The 26839-nt window shown below is 41.8% G+C and overlaps 3 protein-coding genes across 9 annotated transcripts in view; 2 read left to right on the forward strand and 1 right to left on the reverse strand.

The window, feature by feature from the left end:
* The first annotated feature begins 420 nt into the window (after window positions 1-420).
* Window positions 421-26839, forward strand: part of LOC121591570 — a 156424-nt gene continuing 130005 nt past the window's right edge. Inside the window, exons 1-2 of one of the 7 annotated variants that reach the window (XM_041912239.1) lie at window positions 421-911; window positions 1008-1926. In XM_041912239.1, the coding sequence (XP_041768173.1) occupies window positions 1774-1926 (153 nt within the window). In that variant the 5' untranslated portion in view covers window positions 421-911; window positions 1008-1773. The other 6 variants (XM_041912240.1, XM_041912237.1, XM_041912238.1 and 3 more) reach the window with 6 other exon arrangements.
* Window positions 10099-11551, forward strand: LOC121591573. The gene is made up of 2 exons (XM_041912255.1): window positions 10099-10413; window positions 10482-11551. Exons 1-2 carry the CDS (start codon window positions 10336-10338, stop codon window positions 11331-11333), a joined length of 930 nt encoding a protein of 309 aa, XP_041768189.1. The 5' UTR covers window positions 10099-10335; the 3' UTR covers window positions 11334-11551.
* On the reverse strand, window positions 11712-13755 carry LOC121591572 (26S proteasome non-ATPase regulatory subunit 12). Its single transcript, XM_041912254.1, has 3 exons — window positions 13562-13755; window positions 12520-13483; window positions 11712-12434 (listed from the first exon to the last, which is right to left on the reverse strand). The coding sequence occupies exons 2-3, from the start codon at window positions 13428-13430 to the stop codon at window positions 11954-11956; spliced, it is 1392 nt and encodes a 463-aa protein (XP_041768188.1). The 5' UTR covers window positions 13431-13483; window positions 13562-13755; the 3' UTR covers window positions 11712-11953.

Below are 26839 nucleotides of genomic sequence, written 5' to 3' on the forward strand. Positions count from 1 at the left end.
TTATGTCTAGCAATTTTAACTATTAATTAGTATCTAGTATCCACTCCACTCACACTTCACAATCACCCTGTTGATGTTTGTCAACGCTCACGCACACCTGTGTGGCTTTGTAAACATTTCGCAAAAACAAGTACGTCTCTTCGGAGAGAAAGGTTGAAAGCGAATCATCGCGCATTTCCCGTGGAAAAGCTTTGCTCGCGGGAAAATCTAGCTGTCAACATATGTTATGACGGACGCGCTCTTTCGTCCTGCTCTGTTTATGTGTGTGTGCGCGCGTTCGCGAGTACGCGCGTGTATGTAAACAATCTACTAAAGTGTGGAGAGAAAAACAAACACACACCCATACATACACCGGTGTAAGTATAGAGGGAAAAGAGCACATTTGCGGTTCGCAAAGGTTCGCTTTATCATGCGGGATGCGAGCAGAATCGGTACCGTACTGGGTGTGTGTGGAGCAACAGCCACCAAAACAGTGTCAGTAGAACGTCGAAGCTAGCAGCAGCAGCAGCAGCAGCAGCAGCAGCAGCCGCCGCAGCAACAGCAGCAAACGAAAGCGCTTCCTCCTCCTAGAGAGTTGTAGCATTTGGTGAGGTACTGGACACATCCTCCGCATCGTAGTAGGCCACACGTTCTCATGTTCTTTGTGGTGAGCAGTGAAGTAGCAGCAAAGTGATGTGGTGTGCAGTAGTCCTTTAAGTGGTGGTCCCTGTGACTACGTGCATTACGGCAAGGAAACAGTCGCCATTAGCGCCGATGCGCCCTATTCCTTTTTGCATTTTCTTTCCTCCCCCGAGGGTGCTCGTTATCCTAAGCGCGCGCGAAACAAATTGTTGTTATCTCTTGGCTTCCGGTTCACGCTACCCGGGGTTGGTGAAGAAAGCAAAGTGAAGGTTGCGATAGGTAGGGATATCGTGTGTATCACTCACTTCTCTACCCGTACAATATAGCCAACCAGCTCTCGAGTGTGTGTGGGATGTGTTTTATAGTGGTTTTTGTTGTTATTGCAGCGCAGTGCATACCGATGCAAGTACCGAATTTTCCGACCGCATACAAGGCCACGTGAGAAAGGAAGGATTCGGGTTTGTTTCGTGTTTTCCCTCCTACACTTTAGAATTCCATCAGTGAACCAGTGACCATGGTATGTGTGGTGTGACTCCTTTTACAAATGGTGCAATAAAAAGCAGAAAGAAAGTGTACTGCAGCCAGACGGAATGCAAATGAAAGTGTACGTTTTAAATAGTCCATCATTTTGCGGAATTGCAAAAAAGTGTGCCAGAAAAATAGAAAGCTCGTGATTGTGTGAATGCAAGTTGTGAGTGTGAAATAAAAAAAAAGGTCGATTTTCTTGCTTTGCGCTTCATCGCGTCTGTATTTCATTGCGGTAGAAAAGAGTGTTTTTTAAAATCCATAAACAGAAAAGCGGCAATAACGCCAAAACCATATTATCCGTACACACAAACACATCAAGTGAGCGTTGCTTTTTACCGCCTGCGCCAGCAGTCGTGCGTGATTTCGCGATTGGGTGGCGAAGAAAAAAATAATAGAAATATATAACACGCATACCCATAACAATATATAGGCCAACGGAAATCGTGTGTCGTAGGTTGGGAGTTTTTTTACTCTCTCCCCCCCCTTCTTTATGCCAAATATTGTTTTCTCGAGTGGAAGTGCGCGCGCGTGTGTGTGTGTGTGTGTGTCCGTGCGCGCCTATCTGTGACTTGAACGCAAGCAATTTCGGGGCCGCAATCGAATTTCGTAATCGAATTAGTGGAAATGTTTCCCCACGCGACCTGCCTGCTGTGGAGCATAAACAATCGGCGAGGAGGAACCGGTGGACAGGCGCGCGATGAAACCGGCGGCTGGGTACACGTGACCGGCGGGACGGACGCGATCCACTGCAGCATACGAAGCGGTCCACCAGACCAGGTAAGTGTGCGAGTGCGTGTGTGTGTGTGCGGGAGATTATTTTTGGTGGTTTTGCTTTCACTGATTAATTTTGCGGACCCGCGAGGCTTGTTTCTCTCTCCTTCTTTGCCTGTGTGTGTGTGGGTGTGGGGGGGCTTTTGATTCATAAATGATGAAATAATATTGATCCTGCAATCAAGCAGCGCAAAAATATAATCTGTCAATCAATCTCTCGCGATTTTGCTTTTTTCTTCTGTCAATAGAGATTTTATGCAATTATGGAAGTCGATTTTGTTGAAGTGTTTCAATTTACTCAGTTGATAACATATCAAAAGATGGACTGAGTTTTAATGTTGGTTTAATAGGGATTTTATAAATAAAAAAATCAAAACGAAAAAATAAATAAACAAATAAACAAAAAAATTAATATATAAATTCTTAAATAAGTAAATAAATAAACAAATAAACAAAAAAAATAATATATAAATTCTTAAATAAGTAAATAAATACATTTATGTGAAGTAGGGAAAAGAGATAGCGATATCGTGGCGAGTGCCGATTGAGCGAAGGAGGGAATTTAAGCGGCGCACGCTGCTAGATCGAGAGGTCAGTTGAACGCGAAATGTCGAAGGTGAAGGACGTGCGAATTGGAGAAAAATAAAGTGAACTGAACTAAAGCCACCCATCTTCTTCTTTTGTGTTAAACTGATTTCTCACGTTTATTTATTTATTTGTTTACTATTTATATAAAGTTACTACATGAGACTTTTAAATTCCTTATACAAAAGAACGCTGATAGAAGGTGGTTTATGATTGACTATCTCTGAATTATTTGGCCCACATCAAGGTGGAACAGTTCTTAGATACAAATAGATGGTCCTACTGAGAATTAAATCATGTCCTTCAGTCTAGTAGGCATCAATGAGTTTCCCATTACATCCACGAAATGCCCAACGAGAAACCTACCCCAAAGTGACGCTACTGTAATTAATGCAGTGAAATAGAAACCTCTGGTCGTCTCAAATGGAAATTAGAATTGCTTATTTTTGAGCTCTAATTAATGTTTCATATTAGGACCAGTTTCAACTTTCCTTTTGACGTCAGTTATTCGGTTTTTTTTGTATCCATAATTGAACCTTATAATCAGCATATTAGTTATTGAGTAATTAACTAAATACCTTTTAATAACTACGTGCTTTATAAACGCTGTTGCTTCTACGCGTACGCCTGGCTGCGTACAAACGGCTGGGCGTCTCCATCAGGCGCTCACACACATACACGAAATGTTGATCCAAAAGCCACTTGAGACGAAACTATTGCTGGCCGGGGGCTTAAATTTCTTCGCGTGTTTGGGTTTTGCCATGAAACCGTACGTTACAATACCACATCACAGACAGTCGCGTCGTACGGGGTTGGGAAGTCGGTCACGGTGCTTCCCCAACTCCTTTACTCGTTGGCGTCGTGCACAATAACAAGTAGTAGCAGCAGATATCGTGTGAGTGTGTGTGTGTGTGTTAGTGGGGAGAAAACACGCAAAACTTTGGGTGGTATCCTTTTAACCAGGGCTGAGACGGATAGTGTGGCGACCATTATCGAATCGTCACGAAACGCACCCAACCTTGAAGAGGAGGGTCCGCACTTTCTAGGTTAAGGGAAAAAAGGTTAAGACGTCTGACTATTATCGGCATCCATGCTGCTCAGCTAAAAGCTGGAAGGGCAACACAGCTTTAAGAAATCGACACACGGGCACACCTGGCATTTGTGGCACATATGGGCCCTGTGATGATTATCCGTGCACGATTACGGTATTATCGTACCGTGTTCTTCGAAAGCCTTCAGGTGTTCAATCACGGTAATTACCCAACAGAGCGGGCAACAAAGAAGGGGAAAATCATTAAAGAAAAACATAAAAAAGTTTGTTGTTTTCTGGAAGAATTGTTGCTACACTGTAAACATTTTTAAGACCGGCCGAAGGCGAGATTGAGCGAATGTTTTGTGTCTTTTCCACCGCTTCCCGAGCTGTTCGACTTCTGTGAAATTGTACATTGTAACGCAAAAGTGTTCAAAGACAGCCGAGGATGGTTTTGCACACAGGGAGGTGTTGTTTAGCTGTACAATGTTTTTTATACATTTTTAGTTGGAAGTTTATTAGTGTTTGTTAGTTTAATTTCTAGTGCTTATACTTTTAATGACGAGAAAGCATACTTTCACCAAGAAAATTGCTTGTTTCACTGTTCATATGGATGTTTTTCTTTTATATGGATTAAACTTTACGTAAATCACTCCGAGTACATTCTGGAACAAAAAGTTAACAAAACCTTACATACATCGATTACACACAAAGTTATCTCATGTTAATTCTATTATCGAACAGAGCTTAGAATTTGCCCGTATTTTGCAACCACACATGCATCGTAGTAGCCAAGAATCAATCCGCTAATTGTCGGCTTACCACTGCCACCACCATCGACGAGTAACCGGCGACAACAGTTGCTAGGTTTCCTGCCTTTGAAGAAAGTTCACCAACACCACCCCATCCAAAATGATAACAACGTTCAATGTCGTACTTATCGATTGCCGCATCACACCCAGCCCACGTCGCAATTGGATCACACCGGATTGCGATGATTTGCTATCGGCCCGAGCAGGGAGACCGAGAGATATATTTACTCACCTTTCCCTTGAATAATGGAAATAAAACAAATCGAGAAAGTAGATAAACCATGAAATCAAATCAAATAACCTAATCATGAGCGTTGGCGAGCCGCATCCCTGGCGGGCGAATGAGGCGGGCACTGATAGCGGGCTTTAGCGATCGATTAGCGGAAAAGGCCAAGAGCGGCACGATAATCCTGGAACGCTGGTATTGAGGTTGTTTTCCACTTCATTTCCCGAGCCCATGATATACACATCGCCCTCATCGCGCCTTATCGCCAACTCAATCAAGCGCGCCAATCGTCGCCCCTAAAACTACTATCGATTTTGGGGACGGCGAAACTCAGACAAGTGAGGGTTTGCAGAGCGATTAGCAGGCGAAGAGAAATACAAAGAAAGAGGAGAGAGTAAGTTGGTGAGGCGTGAAATTATGGGCAGCAAAATTTCCATACACTTTCCCCCGCCGTGTACTGTGCACTGACGGGTACCAGAGCCCCGATACCTAATAATGCCATAAATTTACATTCCGCTTCGGCATGTCCATTTCGGCCCTGGGGGTAAAGTGGTTCAGAACGGTGGTTGATCGGAAGAATAAAAGGATTCGAAGGAACAAAAGCAACAATATATATAAAAAAAGGCGAGAGCACACAAAAGCTCTTTTTTATCATCCCTTGCGGGCACATCATCCATTCGGGCGAATCTTCGATCAATCCGGTGCAAGGGGTGGGGACGGGGAGGGGGGGGGGTTTGGGTGAGACGACCTGAGACCAACAGAGTTCGCTCCGCTCCGAAATGTCGATGCTGCCGGGTCCCGAGGGTACGGCGCTGCCGGTTGGCGTGGAATAATGCACCCGTGGCACGGCAGAACGACGTGTCATTATCCAATAATGAGGACAGCGATCGGCGCTAGATTAAGTGAGCCAAGGATGAGGCGGGAAAATTTATGTGCTGCCGGAACATTCCTGCCCCAGGTCGTTTATCAGCGCCAGATCGGATCGGGGGCCCCTCTGTGTGTATGTGTCCTCGCTGAGTGGGAAGGGAAAAGCCGGACATGAAGGTCGGAAATGTGTAGATAAACATCAGATGTTCCGGTTCTCTTGTGGGACAATATTCCAGCTCGATGATAGCCCAGCAGTGAAGTGGGGCTTTTGGTCGGGAAGGATAAATGTTGATAGCGTGTGTACGATAGCATTAAAGTGAGCGCTCAATGAAAGTCTCGTGACCGGTATGAACTGGCTTTTGAGCGTGTTTTTCCTTCTTTTTTTCGCGACGAGAACCGTGGCCATATGCGAAATGGGATTGTTTGAAGTTGATGCAAAAAAGATGATGAATTCGCAAAAGTTATTCGTGTAACAATGCAGAAGAATTCTTATTGCAGTTGAGTTTTGGGCATTGTGGTTTCGGATTGGGCTGACCAGATGTTCCGCATTTAATGGGACAGTCCAGTTTTTTTTTAACCAAAAGTTAATGAACCATCGTATATGTGAAAACTTCAATTTTCCCCCATTTTTGTGATGAAGAGTAACGATTGAAACAAATAATTAGCCTCATTTTACAGATCGTTAAGAGCGCGTGTTTAAAGAGAAAAAAAACAAATCGCCTGTTTGTTATGGTTCTTTAACGAAAAAAAAAAAAACATAAATGTATATGATGCATGCAGTTTTAACTTTATCAGGTCGTGAACCTTTTTATGAACCATTTTTATAGGTGGTTTAACACTTTAAACGCCGCAACATATGAATTCGTATGACGACTTTGCTCACAGCTCCACTTTGTATCTGACGCTCAGTAATTCTCTTGAGGACGAATGAGGTACGAAAGTTCTTAGTCTTAGTCGCAAACATCTTGGTCGCAAAAATCTTGGTCGCAAAATTCTTGGTCGCAGAAATCTTGGTCGCAGAAATCTATGTCGCAGAAATCTTGGTCGCAAAAGTCTTGGTCGCAAAATTCTTGGTCGTACAATTTTTTGTTGTAAAATTCTTGGTCGCAAAATTCTTGTTTGCTTTAAATCATTTGATTTTTTTTGTCCCGTATTTCATCTACTCTGTCTGATCAGCCTATTTATGATAGGATAACCGCACCAGTTCTCGGCATTGTACATATTTTCGGCAGGGTAACTAAAAACTTGAAATCCTGCACAAAATGTCACAAAACACAATTTTGTAGAGAAAGTAAGTAACAAATGAGTTTGTTATCCATATACGAAGTTTCACACCATTTCCTTGCGTACCTTCTAAAACATCAACTAAATTGTGCACAGCTCAGCATTTTTCAGAAATAGCTAATAGTTCGGCAGGTTTTGTGATTGAGAGAACCTCAACAACAAAACAATGAAAGTGTAGTGTATATTAAAGTTTTTATGCTTGTTTAATTTATTCTAACTTGATTGGAATTTTAAAATCACGATAAACAAATTATTTTTCACTTTAACCGTCTTGTGTATGACCAAAAAACTCTACGTAACCGTACAACCGCCTGCCCGGGTAGGCCATACACTTTGTAAGGAAGAATGATGTTTTGCGTGGTTGAAAGCGTATATCTTTTGAATTACTTGTTAAATTTGAATGAAAACTGTCTTATATGCTCATAATAATGTTTTATTACACATCGTAGTAAAATTAGATTTTTTTTCTAATTCTATCAAGATTTTTTTCAATCAAAGATATGTTGTAACTCCAACACCCCAATCGGCCTTGCTGCATATTTTAAGAAAAAAATTATTATTTGTTAGCTAGTTGGTGCCGTACGATATCAAACTGTCACTTTTCATATAGAAATAATAAAATTGACTGGTCTAACTAAGAATTCACCTTAATCCAATCAATTAATCACTGAAAGAATATTTTTTGAATCAATAACAATAGATTTAACTATTGTTCTTCATCAAAAATGAAGTTAAAAAATATCACTAGACTCTAAATAGCTCCAAAACAAATGTTTTTGCGAAGCTGACCATCGCAGAAAATGTTCGCCAGGATCAAGGTGTGTTTATTTAGAAGGTGAATTATTAGCGCGTTTGCCGGGCGCCATCGTTGAGTATTGTTATGTCAAATCGCATACAATTTTCTATACCCCCCTCGAGCCCTTCCCGATTTTAATACCGGAGCACGCAGTATTGTTATGTCAAGTCGTGAAATGTCAATTTGCTCTGAAGCACTTCACCTCCTAATATCCATACACCTTGGCCAGGATTGGCCAACTGTCAAATTCATGCGCACGGTTAAGCCGCCCGCCGGTTAATCCGTTCGATTTCGGATGTTGGAATTAAACCTCTTAACTCTAAGAACTTCTGCGTTTTTATCTCTCTTTATTTAAAATATGGCCTGGTTTTATACAAAATTTGTCCTTACACGTTTACCGGATTATTCGGTCGGACCGGATTGTTTGGGTGTCCAGAAACTTCTTATTTTGACGTGGAAGGATTTGGAAGGATAATCAATGGTTACTGGGATTAGGAAAATAAAATAGGTTGATGAAGAAATTTATAATCGTGTACGTAATTGGCCGGTTCTTAAAATCTATTTTTGAATTGAGTTATTCAAAATGTTTAACCGTAGAGTTGGCAACCAGGTTTACACACGTAAGTTGGCAACCGGCATACCCGGGTATTCCACACGTTATGATGCAAAAAAATTAACGATTTTCATAGGTAAACAATGCTTTCTATATTTTAATGCTGTAAGCAAGTAATGCCGACCATATATTCTCTTCCATTTCATTTATTCATTAAGTTTTTTTTTCATTTTTTGATAAAAATAACGGTCAAATAGAAATTTGGAATCGCTTGAATTTGACTCGAAAATAAGCACAATACGAAAAGAGGAAGAAGTGAAACGTCATTCTCCATACAAAATGTATGGAATACCCGGGTATGCAGGTTGCCAACTTACGTGGTAAAGTTAAAAAAAAATCAAAATAAAATACTTACAGGCTGTTTAAAATTACAACTTATGCACCAAAAAATCATAAATTAAATGTTGGGAGGCTACGGAAAATTTCAGGTCAATAAAAGCAATGAATCAAAAGTTATTGCAGTTCGAAGCTGAAAAAAATACCCGGGTATCCGGTTGCCAACTTAAAGGTTAACAGCATTTTCTTTTTTTCAAATAAATGCAAAATCTTCTGTTATGCTATTTTGAATAACAGTCTGTTCCCGAGTTACGCGGTTTCTGCGTTCCCGGCGAATCCGCGTAACTCGAATTTCACATTTTTTGAATAAAATACTATTCATTAATCGGAGTTTTTGATTTTATTTAGTACTTTTATACACTTTATCATTTATTTGATATGATTTGTGCGAAAAATTCTAATATTTCTGTCTTTTAAGCGTTTTCAATTTGTTAGCAAAAATACAATTCATACCGAACTTGAAGCAAATTGTACTGATTTGACATTTGATCTGTCAAATTTAGAAAACCGCGTATCTCCGAATCCACGTAGGGTAACTGTACCAGTTTTCGGCACGCTAGTGCAGCAGTTTCACAAAAACTGCTCAAAAATTAATATTTTTTATTATTTTTCATGAAAGTGATGTTATTCTGGTTGATAAACTATCATAATATGTTATACTATTTTTTATTTGCCGGTTCAAAGCCCTTTTTCATAAATATTCGTAAAAATGCAAACATTGCTTTTGCTCCTATTTTCGGCAGTTTGTTCCTATTTTCGGCAGGTTGTGTTCCTATTTTCGGCAGCGCGAATACGGGTCAGAAAATGTTTTTATCTATGTAAATATGTACAAAAAAATTTTTAAAGCAATTTTACACTCTTACTTTCCTAATACTGATGTTAAAAAGCACTTTAATTAATAATTTTATGTTGCTTATTTTGGTCCGTTTTGACAGCCATTTTGATGCGATGTTTAAACCGAGCAGCCATTGACAGTTTGATGGTTATAGCGTACGGTGCGAACTGGCTTACAAATATTTATTTTTCTCTTAAGTTAGTGCATTGTTTGTCGTAAAATTGGTGATATTTGGTACAAGAAAGGTCATATTATGTGTCGACATACGCATTGTAGTGTTCTGATCAATTTTAAAAGGAATATTCAGCCAAATTCAATGTGTGTTATTGTTCCGAGTTTCGGCAGGAGCCCACAACATTGAGCTGTCAAAAATGAACATTTACTGTGTACCTATTTTCGGCAGCATTTAAAGTGAAAAATAACCTGTTTATCGTGATTTTAAAATTCCGAACAAGTTAGAATAAATTAAATAAGCATACAATCTTTAATATACACCACTTTCTCATTGTTTTACTGTTCTGATTCTCTTAATCACAAAACCTGCCGAACGATTGGCTGACAGCAAAGCTGCCGAAAAAAGCACAATTTATTTGATATTTTGGAAAATACGTAATGAAATGGTGTGAAACTTCGTATGTGAATATCAAATAATTACACTTTCCCTACAAAATTGTATTTTGTGAAAATTTTTACCGCATTTGTGCAGAATTTCACGTTTTTAGCTAGCCTGCCGAAAATAGGTACACTGCCGAAAACTGGTACAGTTACCCTAAGTCGAGAACCGCGTAACTCGGGAACAGACTGTATCCTTGCGATCAGCACACACGAGCGTCACCAGGTCGTTTATGTTTGACATTTGATGTAATCAAAAAAACTCTACCAACACAAACACAAGCAAGCGAAGATTATATACAGGTAATTTGCCGCTAGAACGCCCCCGTAGAAATTGTTCAAAACAGTGTTTAATTACTTCGAAGAATACATATTCCGTAAGCGTTAATGTACATATTCCCCATCGCTCATTAGTAACAATGAGAAATTGCTACGTATATTCGTGCGATCGGCGTCATAAGGGTGACCCAAAGCGGACAATGTTTAACGTACCAAAGGTAAGCACGCCCCTTTCCGATAGTCAGCTAGTCTTGGCCGTTATGACCGTTTTCACCTGCTTTCATAGGATCCGGAAAAGTTTGAGGAATGGCGCGCGGCACTACCGTTACATCGGCCCTTGCGGCTACACGACCGGGTGTGTGAGAAGCACTTCAAGCCGGAAGATATACAGCGAGACTGGACGTACCACATACGGGGCGAAACACGGAAGCTGATGCGAGCGAAACCGGTCCTGCTGCCGGACGCAGTTCCCTGTGTTTTCGACTTCGTGAAAAAGGTCGAAAATAAAGAGAACAGAGGTCGACGGAAAACAGCCGAACCAGCGAAAGAATCACCGTCGGAAGAAGGTGGCTTGTTGGTGGTCGTTGAAGGCACCGGCCCGCAGGAGGACGAACCAATTGGCGTGAGGCAAACGTCCACGGTTGTTTTGTTTAATGACGAATCTTTGGATGCAGTGATCAAACAACCAGCACCCCTCGGTGAAGGTATGGAAGAGGCACTGGTAGAAGCCGAACCAGATGCCGCGACAAAAGAGTCCATCTTCGAGGAATTGTACGATAACATCTATGAGGTTGAGCTACCGTCTACGCTTTGGGGTGTGCACCGGGAACCGGACAGGAGGTTTGCCGCATTTAGTCGCTTCGAATGGTGCCCGAGCGATGACGGTGGAGAGGCAGTTAAATCGGTTTCGCTTTTGGTCGACTGTTCCTTGGCATGCCGGGCCTGGTACCGTGGGCGGGTCGTGCTCGAAAGGGACATTTCCACGAAGCTGGTACCCTGGCCGGATGATGAAGAAACGTCAGTTCGATTTAATGTTTTAATAGAATTACTTGACAGGCTAGAAAAAGCTGCCACCGAGAAAGGTTCAGTGGACGTAGAACAAGTAAAGCAAATCTTAGAAAATTGTTTCAAAGATTGATCTCCCAAAGCAATGTCGACTTAAAATAAAAGTAAACAAAAAAAAAAAAACACTACCGTATCCGACGGCTGTTTTGAACTAATAAGCGAGTGTAGCTGAAAAATGAGCTTCGTTCGTGCATTTGAATAAATATAGCGAAGCGGCCACGCCGGGAGAATGTTTTGATTCGATTATGTACGTCTTACTCAACGACCACACCACCTCCAACTGAAAAGGTCAACGTTTATCGGTCGGGGAAATCGATAAGCTTGTTTTTCCTTGGATACGTGTTCGGTACGTAGACCGAGAAGACGAGATTTGCGTCATGTTGGTTTGCCCTTTTATCGTCTGAGCGCCATCAGCAGGTGTGCTCGCAAAACTTCCAAAACTCAAGATGTATTGGTTGTTTTCGTGTTTTCACGCGCATTTATTTCAAATTACCATTTTTATACTGTTCTGCAGACGAGCTTTTATGAAACTTCTCTGTAACAAATTATAAATTTTTTCATCGGTTGTCCTCCGTGACGGAAGAAGAAAACCCCTAAACTGCCTGCCCGACCCAAAGTCGAATGATGGAACGAAACTCTGTATTATTCCTTTTTTGTTTCATTAATTGGAGATATTGTTCATCAGTCTTCTCCTCACGATGATGACGTCGCGGCTGCTGCCACCGGCATCGGCATCACGTTGTTGATGCACTCCTCCTTGTTGATCAGGTGGCAGGTTTTGTTAACCAGATTCATGAGCTCGTTCAACCCAAATGCCCAATCGTTCAGCACCTCGGAGGCTGACTTTTTCTGCGAGAAATGGATAATGCCCGCCGGTCGGTCCGTCTTTACCTTCAGCGTGCCGGCGTTGACCATCCGCGAAAGGTACTCTTCGCACTCGCCCTCGCTCAGATCCAACAGCTCCGCCATACGCTTCAGATTGATGCGCGTGTAGTAGTTGGAGATGATGCGCACGTTATGCTCGATCAGCCGGTTCTTCAGCTCGGCCCAACACTTCTTGCCGTGGCTAGTCTCCTGGTTGAAGATGTCGAACGTGTTCAGCTCGGCCCCGTAGACCGTGCAGAGGGCGTCGAAATTGATCAGCTCCTTGCACATGAACAGGCGCAACAGTTCCCTGCGGACGGAAGCGTTTGTTACGTTAGCACAGTGCGATAGCGCAGAATGGTGAAATTGGTGCTTTTTTCGCTCAAACTACTTACTTGTACACCGGCAACTCCTCCAGCAGCTTGTTCTTCGACAGATTGTGCATCATATCGACCTGCTCGTTGTCGTAGGGCGAAAGGATGCAGTACAGAACGGCGTAAATCATCATTTTCTGCCGTCGCTCCGTCTCCTGCGCAATCATGTCCGAATCCACCACGGCCAGATAGTGGTGGGAGGTCTTGATGAACGACGAGTCCTTATCCAGCCGGATCATCAGATCGTAGTATTTGAGCTTCAGGTCCTGCTGCTCAGCATCGTTGAAGAACTTGATGTTAATCTTCTTCGCGATGATCTGCGTGCGGACAAAGTCCTGCTTGGCCAGGCAGAGGCGCATCTGTTCCAGGATAAGCTCCACCTTCTCGCGCTTGTCCATCGTGCCGTACGTTTCGACCTGCAGCTCCTCCATGATGGTGGCCGCACCGGTGACGTCCCCGTCTGCCTCCCGGATGTCCGCCAGCATCTTCGTTAGCCGGGCACGCTCGACCTCGACGTAAATTTTGCCCTCCGTCACCGTACGCAGCGTGTCGATCAGCTTCAGCTTCGTTTCCTTGTCCGGTGTCTGGTCCACGTAGGTGCAGCACTCCTGGATCATCTTGGCCACCGCCTGCTTGGACTGGGACCGACGCTTCACCAGGATTGTGACGTACTCGTTCAGATAGTTCCAGTTGCGGGCCTCGAAGCAAATCTGCACGATTGCGATCAGTACGCGCGCACTGGACACCATGTCGGCACCGATGCGCGTTTGCTTCTCGAGCTGGAGCAGAATTTCGAGCGCCTCGTTGAACTTGCTCTCGTCCTTTGCCATCTCCTTGCAGAGCGGGATCTTTTCGTCGCAGGTCGCACTGTAGTCGACCTCCATCTTGACGATGCGGCCCTCGAATGCGTTAATGTCCATGGCTTGATCCATTTTGCGGCCGAATTCGCTCCTTTCGTGCTCTACCCGTAAGCGCTGTGTGTGTGCTGAAGGAAAAGCAAAACAGAGCAAACGCTGTAGCGAATGGTAGTTGGGATGTGTTTTTACGCCTAAACACTACTTACATCTAGGGAGCAGAACTACTCGTTTGAAGTGCTACTGCAACAGAACCACAAACTCAATGCGTTTAGCTGTATGTTGTTTGCCTTTTGGAAGAATAAAACTTCACCAAATTATGCACAAAATGTTTGGCGTGCGGCAAGCGAGTGATTCGTGCGTTTTCCCAGCTTGACAGATGATGACTTTGCGGATTGTGTTTTCCTTTTTTAATTCAACGCTGTCAAACGAACTGTCAACACTTCGGGAAACTTCGGCTGCAAATTGCAGGGTTAGTTCATCAATGTTATGACGGGTTGGATTTCTGAGCGAGTTATGCTTAAGTTCTTGTTATTTACATGAGATGGATTAATCGAATTATTTTTATTATTGCAATAAATCTAAAGAACATTCTGATTTAAGCTATTTTTCCCATTATAACAAAAATATGTTAAACGTCTATTGGCTAAAAACCCTGCACCGTTTATCGATTCCGCCTCGCTTTTGTTAGTTCCAGTACGCAGCCATTTCGTCGATATTTTTGAAATGACCGTTGGGTACAGCTATAATGGCTGTGACTGCGGCGGCGATATTCCGTTGGCCGAATATGTTTATTTATATTAGGAATATTTTCGTTACAACTCAAATATAGTTTTTAATAGTAAAATAAATAACAACAAATGCAATAATAGTTTTACATACATTTGTGTTTCTTGAAATGTAATGAAAACGTAAAATGTGTATGTTTGAGAAAATCATCATTCTTAACCTATTTACAAACATTATCTATTCTTGTTTGCGTGACCTGCAAATGTTTTGCAGTATTCTATTAGCATGCGATTATAGAACAGCAATAAGCGAACGCCTCGAAATATAGCCAATCACGTGCCGGAATAAAACATAACATGCTAACCTTTGCAGAACTGTCCCTTTCGACATTTCGAACCGGGACATTGCTGCCGGCAATGATGAAAGTCTACTGATGTGCCCTCAGCCTCCTCCCCCCCACTCGCTTGCCTTGAACGCTTCTTGCTTGTTCCACCTGCGCGCTGTGCAGGGTTGAAAATGGTGTCTACCTTCCGGCAAAAGTCCCGACTCGTAGCGCAAGCAAATGAGACGAGGAAAGGCCTCGGTAGGGCCAGTGTTTGGGTGGTTAGGCAGAAAGGCTAGGAGGGGCTTTGCTCAAAATAAGCAGCAGTAAAAAATAAACATATCGTCACAGCATCATCCCCCTGCTCACGCGGCAGAAGCTAGCTTCCTGTGCTTCGATGCCGCTCGATAGGTCAAATCAAAACACGATCTGCCTGTGCTCGGATAGCCCGCGGGCAGGTGGCAAGGTACCGCCCATCCCGGTTCACTTCAACCGTGGTGGGAGAGGGGCTAGCAAAACAGGGCGACACCACCACTGTCACGGATGAGCGATTAAAGGAAACATGTTTTTTTTGCCTAGCGCGTTTGTTTTTATATTGCGCGAAAAGCTACGCATAGAGAATGTCAGACGTCACAACTTTACTCCTGTGTGTGTGTTTGTGTGGCCCACATCAGGTCGTGTAGTCGGAAAGTGATGGTATAAATTTGATGGAAATGATCATTGGTGATAACGTTGAAGATGTTTGGTAAAAGCATGAGATTTTGTGTTGATATAAAGATTTATTTTGTAAAATGTTTGAAGTTTTTTTAGTAAAATAATTATTGGACATCTTTGATTTCATTTTCCATTTACATTAAAATTGATTTGCAAAATATGTGTGAAATTTTAATTAAAGTAAGGATACTGAATACTGCAAAATAGGCCACAATACACCTTTGGAGCATTACGCAAATAAACATCATGCAATTGAGCTCTCGGTGTATTAGTTTCAATCGTTAAAATCAGTGTTAGAGTGTGTTGTTCTAATTGTGATATTAAGGTGATGCAGCACAATTATTATTTAATAGACATAGAGTACAATAAAATCAGACAAAGCAGAGTTTCATAATTTAAATGTGCTTGATTATTTAGAAACTATATATAATTGCCAGAATGAAGTGTTGATGTAAAAAAGCCAAATAACAACTGAATAATGTTGATATATCTTAAAAAGTTGTGTGGATGGCATAACTTTAGGCGTTTATTGACACAGGTTGCTTGATATGTGAAGAAGGATTATTTTTACGAATCACAAAATTATAGTAAAATAGCATTTTAATTGAATTGCATACCTTCATGCGTTGAGAGTTTGAGAAAGCGGCAATGTCTCGTGCAGCCATAAAACAGCAGAATAAATTCGCGTTCGGTAAATTTTTCATAAATTATGCACATAATTTTGCACATTGATAGCACACAGATCGTCTCAACATGTTTTCCCATATAGTCCAGACTTAGTAATGAATTAAAACACAAATGAATCTCGCATTGCTCGTTGCGCTAATACATGCGTGTTGTACTGGGCGCTCCAAAACGTGTTGCTTCTACCAGCCCTGTTCACCGGCTAGTACCGTCTCGGTATGAGAGTAGGGCAAAATGGGTACGCGTTAACCTTCAATCGCCCTCCTACCGAATGTCTCGAGCCGGCAGATGAGAGCGAACGTCCTTTTACATACACTCACACCTACACGGCCAACCACCAGCGAGGGTGCGTTCGAGTGTGAAAGCTTTCCGGAAACGGTCTCCTTGCACGGTTGCCACTGGGCCAGATTGAGCCAGACCTCGAGCCAAGAGTTCTCACGCATCCGGCTAACTGTGGGTGTGTTTTGCGTGCGTATGTGTGTGTGTGCGCGCCTTTGAATGGCAATGCAATGGGGTACAGGTGGCCCGTTTCGTTAGCTAGGAGCAGCATAGAATGGCACGGCGATCCTTGAAGGTGCTCCCGTTTGCAACTTTAGCGGTTCAAGGTCATGAACCGTTTGCTTGCATCGTCCCGCGCTCTGTACCACACGCCACGTACGCTCCACAGCACAGTTCACGGCCGGGGCAGTATGGGGACGATGAGTGCATCGTGGATGCTGATGCGATGCAACAGCGCGCATAATCCGGGTGCAGTGAGTGCCACAGGGAAGGTAGCCGTTATCCCAGGGAAAACTGAGTGCTTGAGCGATTGACAGAGCGCTAATAGTATCCTTGAGATGGGAATGGGTAGAAATATGCTTCCGCAACTGAATGAAAATACATAAAAGAATATGATTATCGATGATAGAGGTATTGATGGTGGTAAGACAAACTTCTTCGAAAAATGAAAGCAAGTTGAGAAACACTTTTGAAGGTTTCAAGCAAAAAATTGTAAGTGAGAATTTGAGTTACCACACTTCGGGTGATTACTGCAAAATCATTCATAACCCTGAAAAATAGAGGCTGCTTTTCGTGCCAAATGGCCGGGTCTGTCGTTAAACTGTTGCTTCATAATTAGAATGGCATTTCCATATAAAAATAAAACATATACACATGTTTCAAATTCTTGAGTGAGGCCCACGTTTTAAATTAGTAATCGTTAAAATTGCTTGGTCCTATTTTAATCGATCGCATTTTTAGACTTCGATTGGCAGCCATTTCGGTTGAAACATCCTCCATGCCAACGTTCAACGTGAAATGCTAGATCACCGAAAGCGTGAAGCTCTGGAAAGCGACCTAAATGAAGCAAAATGCACATAAGCTTCGTCAATATCGAATTTCACTCCGCTCGCATTCGGCGAATCGCTGAATCGATAATGGTTCGGCGTACATTCAACAGGTAGCGGTTTTTGTGTATTTGTTGGTTGCTGGTTGTTGGTTGCTTTTTGCACAAAAGCTGACATAGGGGATGTAGTATTGCAAAATGGCAGAATTTTGCAGTGCTTTTTATTTTTAAAGTTTATTTAGTTTTGGAAGATTCCGATGAACAGTCGTTAAAATTGTTTGCTGCAGGGTAAATGTAAACTATTTTTAAACGTTTAGTGTAAATGTAATAAACAGTGCTATGAATTGTGCTATGAAAGCAGCTTTTTGCAACATATTGCATACCTTTAGGCGAATCGGAACACGAAATGAAATACGCCGAAAAGCATGCAATGTACTTGCATATTTCATTTTAATACATTTGTTTACGCTTACATCACAGGACCATCCTTTGTAATGATTAAAATACGGATTGCGTTTCGCTAAACAATTTGCACAAAGCTATGAAATGCTCTTTTGTTTCGTGCCAAATAGTTTGAAAAACTAACCTTAATTCAAACCCAAAATCAAACGCACCATGCCGTGAAGAATGCGACTAGCAAAGCTGGATTCCGGTCGGTCGAGCTTGAAATAGTCAAACGAAAACTAAACATTTAGCTTCACCATCCCCATTCGACGGGTAACGATGCCCTCCAGCGTTTTCCGTACTAACAAACGGGAAGCGCATGAACGGGAAGCATATTTCCGGCCCGTTTCCGTTTCCCCGCTTCTGCCTTCTACGCTGCCTTGGAATAGGAATAGTTTTGAATTGTTCGCATGATTTATGCGCTAGATAAGTCCGATCAGTGCTGTGGGTTGTCGGTCGGTGTAGAAGCGCCAAGCGCCAAGTGTGCGCTCACCCAATCCCATGTAAACCCGGGATCTGAGCAGATTGAAGGGTATCCCATTCAATAGTTTATGCTGCGTTCCACTGGCTTCCCTCGAATGTGTTTGTGTGTGGTGCGTTGCCCGTAGTAGCCATCCCAATTTAAGCTGCCCTGCTGTAGCCACAACAGCAACACAAGAAAAAGAATAAAAATCAACATCTTTGATGGTCGCTTGCTGGAGAAGGTAAGCAGCAAGAAGCGAACACAAAGCGGTAGTGGTACAGCGATAACAAATAAAAATGTGATAAGGATGCGAAAGCTTGGCTGAAGAGTTGCTGCTGCTGCTGCTGCTATTGCTGGTGAAGTGCTTCTCGAGCGAGAACGAAATGGATACGGCGAGGAAGATGGAAACAGCGAACGGCACGGAACTTGATTCAAATGTGAAGGAACCGGTAGATCGGGGCTGGGAGAAAGAAGATTCGTATTATGTTTTTTTGCTGTCCTCTTTTTTTGGTTGCTTTTCCTTTCCTCCCATTCTATTGGTTACGGGCAATTTTGCACTCTCGCAAAGCTCCTTTATCTCTGGGTTTGGGTTTTTTTGTACCTCGCCTCGCGTTAGCAGATTTATCTATCTTGGCTAGATAAGGGGTCAAATCTTATCAAACCGGACTTCATAGAGCGGGAAAATTCAAGTACGCATTTGGTACTTTTACTCCCACTTGCCTTTTCGCCTACCTTTACTGCCATTAGGCGGCCGGAAGCGGGAATGATGAGAGCAGGACGACAAGCCGAGGCAGAATTGTAGAGCGCGTTTCAAGCCTCGGACGCTTTTTAGGATGAACGCGTGCTCGGGCACGCTTTGACGAGCAATATTTCCATTCCGTGGAAAATTAACCATACCGCTTCGGTCCTTGTCCAGTCTTGTTCTTGTTCTGCTCCTTTCTTTCCGAGATGTAAAGTGCCTGCCTGAAAACTTTGGTCGGGGGCTCCTCATCGGTGAGATGAAACGGATGACAACATTAAGGCGAATCCTTACCGCTTGCTAAAGGAAGCGTTTTATTTCTCGGCAGGTTCTTACATTGGTCTGTGTATGTGTGTTTGTGTGCGTATTTTGTTTTGCTTTTTTTCGTTCACCGGTGTTTTCGTTCCTTTGCTTTTCATCCAGCGCCACAACGCAATTCGTTCCATCCACCCAACGGGGTCATTCGGTCGATGTGCACAGGGGAGGGAGGGAGTTAGGTCGTAAAAAAAGATCTTGTTTTCTCTCTAAGATGTTCCGATTGTTCTTGCCGTAGTCGGGAGCGTTCAAAGGGAAGTGTCTGTTTTTTTATTTGAAGTTTGTTTGAATTCCGGAACCACTCCGGGTCTTTGGAATAGGACCGCGACTAGTGACTCGATTTTCGAGCCACCCTTGGTAGGGAGGGTTTGATCTTTGACCACTATGTACCACCGAAAAGGCCGGCTACTTGCTCGGAAAAATCGCCATGTACTGTAAGTATTTTTGGTTTTGGTACGCTTACAACTTCAGGTCTAGGAAAATGTTGTACTCAAAAGTGGAAGTTCTATGAAGCCGGTGAAGTGTGGTGTTAGTGTTTGAAATAATTTAAAGTAAGCTTCGCAGGAAAACGAATTATTTATTGTGTAGGTGTGTGTTTATGTGATGCTCAATACAGGAGGAATGATTTATTCGATTCGGTCTTTTCGACGACTTTGGCAGTACCTGGGGACTGAATCGTTGAACATCACTACTCAAGTATTCCTTCAATTTACGTTGCAATTATAGAAAGCTTCTGTCCAAAAATGTTCATTATTATGCAGAATTTTAAATGGGTTCTTCTAATAAATAGAATTCTATTTTAAGAATTTGGTTAAGGTTTGGGTAAATTGATGGATCGGCGAACTAATATGAATTGATGGATCGAGGGGTAAGATTGAAGTTTAACGCAGCTGGCAGTTTCTTATGATATTTTAAACCGCGAGCGACGTAAATGGAAACGAGCAATGTAGGACGATATAATTTCGAACAACCAAAAAGAAGAAAACAATGGCATCACAAGATGGTTCCATTCATAAATGTTCCATTGGTTATCGGTTCCATTCAAGTTATCGGTTTCGTTGAACTTTCGAATGAAAAGTGATTTTCAATTTGTACAGAGAATGTATTTCAGAGCCGATCTACTTCAACAGACTTTTCTAGTAAAAACGCCTAAAAGTATGCTCTTTTCATCATAAATTATATGCAGAAAGCTGGCTGCACTAGATTTTCAAGGTACAATAGGTGACCGCTAACTGAGAGGTTAAATTTGTGAGAAAAATGCACATTAGCTATGAATTTCTCTTAGCAAGATTTCTCTCGTAAGATTCCGGATGTTTCCTGTTTTGAAATTTCTGTGTTTTTAACCGAGAATCATTCCGGTTAGCGAACTTCAAGTTAAAAAAAACTCCAGTAAAACATATCCAGTTAGCGGTAACCTACTGTACTTTAATTCTAAAACTAAATTACACTTTCCGAATGTGGGTTCACTTCCAAATGTGCACATAATTATTAACCGCCTCCAAGATTTACCAAGTTGCTTCCAACAGCTGCCAAATGGTGTATTTGCTTCAAAATGAAATTTTAGTTTTTAAACATGATTTTCAACACATTATAAACCCTGTCAAGCTCAATTCAGCTTGAGGCGTGTTGTAAATCATACTGAAGAAATTCAACAAATAATGATAATGGAAATGAAATATCAGATTGATGTGGATTAACATCTTGCACGCGGTGAATAACAACGTTTACATTTGAAACAGACTTGAATTTGTTATGTCATACTTACTTAAAAGATAGTAAAATGATTTGAGTTTCAATCTGGATCTACTTCACCAACTTATCTGAAAATTACTGTTCTCAAGTAAAGGATTTTATTGCAAGACTGCGTCATCAAAATGGGGCTCCAAATAATTAAACTTAGCGTAAGCTTCTCCACTACCTAATTATTGTAATGACATCTTACCTTTCTGGACGTGATATCATCAACCTTTCCGCTGACAATTATGAACGTCCTCCTGTAGACGGAAGAGTTTTTAGCGACAAAAAATGATGCTTACCACAAATATTCATTATCTCCCCATTATCAAAGAAAGGCAGCGGTACACCTACCTTCACCCGGGGAAGTTGCATTTTCTCCCTAATTAATATGTGATATTCCAGTGCAGTGACAGTATGCAAGCGATGCCTTGTGGAATACGTCGTTGGCTTATCCTATGTCAACGGTTTTCCAATGCAATGGTAGAAAAAAAACGACTCGTAAAAGCGTATTAGTGTACTCCTGTGTGAAACCATTTATCAACTCCGTTCCATCGTGCATCCTTTATCCAATGAAATCATTCGCACACACGCACACACGCGCGTTTTCAAAGACTCGTGAGCTCTGGCACACATTCGCCAGATCACGCGCCATATTTACAAGTCCCATGCCGTACAGGTAGCAGTAGATCCAGTAGCTACTTCTAGTTCTGTGGAGTCCTTTCTTCCATTTCCATCTCTGGACCGGGCACGCTCTAATCCGATGCCAATGCACATTGGGCAAACGCCTGTATAAAAATCGAAAAACCAACTTCATCGCAGGTTTACACCATAATCATTTTCTTAAAATAGATACTTAGACTTAGTTGAAACCAAAATATTTCACGTTTTTATCTTAAACTTACTGAGATATAGGCCATCAAAGTGTAAACTTTGTGTTTTTTGTCCCAATTTTGAGCTATTTTTCGACCGAACATAAACCATCATATTTTAGTATATGATGGTTAGATTTTGATAATTAATGTGTCATTGGAAAGGTTTTTTGTCATACTTTGATGTAATGTCTGAATATTTTGCAAAAACTTGTTGTTAAAGTTCATTAATGATTGAAAACCAAACATCACTGCCGAATTTTTGGATATTTTTATTTTGAAGAGTGATTTTTTTTATGATTCGACTCGATTTCACTCGTGTGTCGTATATCATATGAAAGATCAACATTTTTCCTACGTTTTTACGTTGAAATTAGCTGCGACCATCCGCGACCCCGAAAATTATTGAACTTTTTCTTGAAAATAGCGCGAGCGATTTTGACGTGTTGTTGTATGAGCCATACACCACCGGTATCATACTACCTGTCATAAACGGGCATTTGAAACAAACAGGCAGAAAACAAAGCTGAAGAAGAAAAACAGTTTAAAAAAGGTAGTAGGATAGGAATCGGCTCTTTTCCAAACAAACCATGAAAAACACAACTTTTTTAGCGCGTAATACTTTAAAAATTCGTTTTCAGTCAGAAACTTATTCCGCCTTCGTTTTAATTGCTTACAATTATTATTGATGCTGTTAACTGATACGCAATAATGCAATGTTGTGAGCAATAATTATTAAGTTTTATTCGCTGTCTTGACGATTTTAGTATAGGACTACCCTTTATAGTAAGAGAAATTGTATTGAATGAAGAAAAATTACAATAGCACGAGGAATCGATTTTCATCCCGGCGTTTGTATGGCGGTTGCCCACTGTGCAATGGTGTCCCGGCTGCACCAATGATTTATCGCACCAACCGGCTAAAATGGATGGAACGAAACTTTGCACCAGAGTAAAAACGTGGTCAAAAACTGCTTCATCCCAGATTCGGTTATTCGTGCTGGAGTTGTGGTTCATCTGCAAGGAGTTGTGGGGCAATTGAGTTGAAACGAAGCCGTAGTGTGCACAAAAATTTCGATTTCAAGTGAAAAAGAAACTATTGCACTTAAAGCTCAAATACTTTCGTACGTTGATGTGGATACAGTTTGTTTCCAAACACAATTTTTATCCAAATATTGATTATTGTTTTCAATCCAAATTATTTGCCTACCTCTTCATTTTTGCTCCAAAAATAACCGAAAAACAATAAGCTCCCAAGCTTATGCACCAATATGTTTATCCCTCCAATGTGCCAATGTGCTGCCTGCCTGCATGCCGGCCCTTCCGATTGCATCTCAACCTGCATGCACGCAGCCAAACACGGTGGCAAACAAACTACAATGTTGCGATGGCTTTGCAGCAAACCTCCATCGTTAATCCCCGCAATCCATCGTGGCAGGATTTTCATGGTAGGCGTTTAAGATGGTATTAGTATCTCAGCCTCACCGGTATGCCGCATATTAAGCCACCTGCCACCACTGAAATACAGGCGCTGGTGCCGGGAAGAGCTGCTTTAGCCACCGACACAGGCCGAACGAAAAGCGTAAAGTGCGTTGGTGTAAAACCATTTTCACACACTGTTTGTTGCATTTGTTGATTCTGTCGGGATGCAATTTTTTCTCCCCAATTTTCCATCATCCAAATGCTGCTGCACAAGCTGCTGATGTGAGTGTGTGTACTGTGCATGCATGTGTACTGTATTATGACCATGAGCTGTCCTGTGTGGGCGCACGAATGCATAGCAACGCGCCAATAATATAATTGCAGCCGGCAGTTCCGTCTATGCAAACGGATCACCGTTTGCAGCCGGAAATGCTAAAAGGTGAAAGGCTCATATGCTATGGATTTCGTTAGAATGCGTTTGTGTGTGGGCTAACGCTGCGATGAGATGCTACACTGTCCGATCAGATTCCAATTGTAAATGTGCGTTTGCTATTTTAACTTGAATGCATTTGCAATGTGGGCAGGGCAATGCATTGAAGAGGAGGAGAGGGGGTGGGGGTGGGGATTAGAGGTGGAAAAACCGGAAGCAGACAGCTTTTGATTATTGTGCAATTAAATAAACTGAAAGCTCATGTATAAATGATTCGATCACCGGGGTAAACCTGGAATGTGATCCGTAAACTGTGTGAACGCATTATGAATCGTTGATATTTTATTCGGATTTAATTGGATGGTCGTGTGGATGTGTTGGCTGTGTTTGGTCTTGTGTGTGCTTGTGTGGTATGGCTAATTGGATTTGTGGAAATTATGCCCCAACATTCGATTGAATCGGCAAAGCTGCTTATTAGCGTAAAGGTTGTTTTATATGGAAGCATCTGAATCAAGTCTTAGTTTAACTAAGTTAACAAATTTTACACAAAAAAACTATGTTATGTGTTACTGCATCAGTATAGCTAATTTTTATTATTTTACACAGCCAATAAGTTAAATACTATCTAAACGCTGTGCTGCTATGAGCTATTTATTGTATTTCTTTAAGATGCAGTTTGTTGCTTTTAATTTTATTGAAAAAGTATGTTTTCATAAAAAGCAAGTAACTCAGTTCGAGTTTGTTGTATCAATCAACAAAATTTTACACAAAAAAATTACGCATTTCAGTGCATCGCGCTTCAGTGTACGAAACACTAAACAAACACTAAGCTGACTCCCGCATTAACGCTGGCCGTTCAAACAGTGTGCAGCAATTGAAAGCGTAACATCACCCATAACTGACCCCCGACAGGAACAAACTCTCTAACTCACACACAGAAAGATAGTACTAACCAGGACAACGAAATCGCCCTTGGCACTCCGTCGATCCAAATCAACACACTCGTACCGAACGATCCGACGCCGGAAGTGTTGCTGCTGCCTAAAATGGTATGCATTTTCCAAACTCTAACACTTTTCCAACCAGCAGTGCCAGGCACAGGTCAGAAGCCGCGTTGCAGCCCGTGCCCGTTGTTGTACCCGTGGTGGGTAGTGGACCTGTGTTTGCATAAGCTTTCGACCGTCCCACTCCACCCCCGGGCAGAAAGAAAACTATCTATTCATTCATTTTTCCTGCCGAACCTTTGAAGAGCGAGCGAGCGAGCGGTTGCACCATGCCCCGGTGACACAAGACAGGGTGGGTTTTGCAGAAGGATGGGGGTTTGATTTGCCGCTTTTTTGTTTCTTTTTCCTTTCCTGCATGTTTGTTTCATTTCCAGTTAGAACGCCGCGCTCGGTCATGGCCACGCTAGGAAGCTTAGCAAATCATTCCGCACCTTGCTGTTTCACTACCTCTTTCCAGCACCACTTGCAGCGGAAGCCTTCCCCATGTAAGTGGAAGCAACCGGAAATGAAAAAACACCTCCCTTCCGGGGGCGGTACAAACACACACACACACATTCCACTGCCCGGCCCAGGGATCGGCTAGATTCGCATATTTGAAGTTTCGTTTCCAGTCCACTCCAACTCCGCTCCTTCTTTCCTTCGCATAACGCATTGAATGTACAGGAACTCGCTTCAGTATGTGTATGTGTGTGTATATGTGTTGAATGGTAAATTTTTTGCGCACCTTTCAAAATCTTTCGCCCTCTGACACATACACACTCATACACTCATAGCCCTCCCTGGGCCCCGTTTCCAGGCGCTCACGCCGCCTGCTTTGATGCAGCGGGTGAAAATCATTAACAAACTGTCGGTTGGCTTCAACTTTTTTCTGCCCACCTTCTACCTCTCCCTCACGAGGCCGTGAATGGGAGCAGCTTTCGTGCTGCTGTTGCTGGCTTTCTTTCCATTTTTTGTGTGTGTGCTCTCATTTCTCTTGTTTCTCTTTAGATTTTCCGACATTCATTACACTTTTACAACTTTTTCGCTTTTTTTCCTTTTTGTCCGTTTTTTTTTCGTTGCATTGGGTAGTAGTAGGTTTGTGTTTGGTGGCCTTGCAATCAAAAGGAAGTCCATTTTTAAAACGAGTTACCATGGCAGATGGGATCTAGGAGAATGCCCCTGGTGGGCCAGCGAGGATGTGTGCTGGAAATTGAATAGTTTAGCTGGTTATAACATTAACCTAATTAACGGTCGTTTTAGCACGCAATTGCCATTTATTGCAGAGGTTGTTTTAGCTTAGTATTGTGTATGAAATGTTTCTGTTGAGATTTTATTGCAATTTTGTACAGCGAACACTCGTTTTCATTTTAAAACAAGGTGTAATGATTGTATAATTGGCTAAATATACAGGGTTTCTCTAGCGAGCTCAACTCGGAAGCGAACAATTTCAATCCCGTAAAATGCATTTCAACAATAACAATGGAAACTCGAATGATCTGTCATTGGTTGCTCGGTACACGCTCGACATTGATTAGACAATGTTGAATTGGAATTTCACGGATTGGAAATGAAGCTTATAGCGTTGTGCTGGCAAGAGAGACATTGGAAGAATTATCCTATTATTGAACGCGTTGTTCCATTTTGTATCTATCATATAATAGTAATACAGTTTAGTGTTCGAGCTTTCGCCTGTTTCTTTCACTGAGATTCATTAATAGGAATCTCCAAGGATTCATAAATCTCCTAGGATTAATTAATTGTTTGGATTCATAAATATCCAGGGATTCATTTCCAGTAAGATTTTTAAAATATTGAATTTAGACTCTTGAACCTTTAAACACAAGTTAGTATATTGCATTATAATTAATAATATTTATAAAATGCTACCTGAATTTTAATAATCAAGTAATATTTACTACCTGATTTTGCTACCTGAGCTCAAGTAATATTTACTAAATATGACGATATGCTGCGACAAGAACAGAGTAATTTTGCACAAAGTAAAAAACTAGTAATAATGAAGTCATTTATTAATTCTAGTTCTGAACGAAAAAGGAAAAATGGATATAGACCTAGAAACTAAAAGTTGTTATTTATTCTAAGCATATTCTTCTATTTAAGGATGTTTCTATATCTTTAGCATATAGAGGAATTAGTTTAGGAACAATAAGATTAGAAATAGGAATTAGAATAAGCACTGTTAAATTATAAGAAATAAAACCAGACATCTTCTTCTTCTTGGCCTGCTCATGTACGAGCACGTCTAGTAGACATGGCCAGGTCGCCAATCCGTTTCCAGGATACTCGGTCCTG

This window comes from Anopheles merus, chromosome 2L (genome assembly GCF_017562075.2).
Source record: "Anopheles merus strain MAF chromosome 2L, AmerM5.1, whole genome shotgun sequence".
Lineage (NCBI taxonomy): Eukaryota > Metazoa > Arthropoda > Insecta > Diptera > Culicidae > Anopheles > Anopheles merus.

Bases quoted from the DNA above. Each gene is read 5' to 3' on its own strand.
- LOC121591573 (XM_041912255.1), top strand. From the start codon at position 10,336: ATGAGAAATTGCTACGTATATTCGTGCGATCGGCGTCATAAGGGTGAC. The intron at 10,414-10,481 runs GTAAGCACGCCC...CTGCTTTCATAG, and splicing joins CAATGTTTAACGTACCAAAG to GATCCGGAAAAGTTTGAGGA.
- LOC121591572 (XM_041912254.1), bottom strand. From the start codon at position 13,430: ATGGATCAAGCCATGGACATTAACGCATTCGAGGGCCGCATCGTCAAG. The intron at 12,435-12,519 runs GTAAGTAGTTTG...TTCCGTCCGCAG, and splicing joins GAGGAGTTGCCGGTGTACAA to GGAACTGTTGCGCCTGTTCA.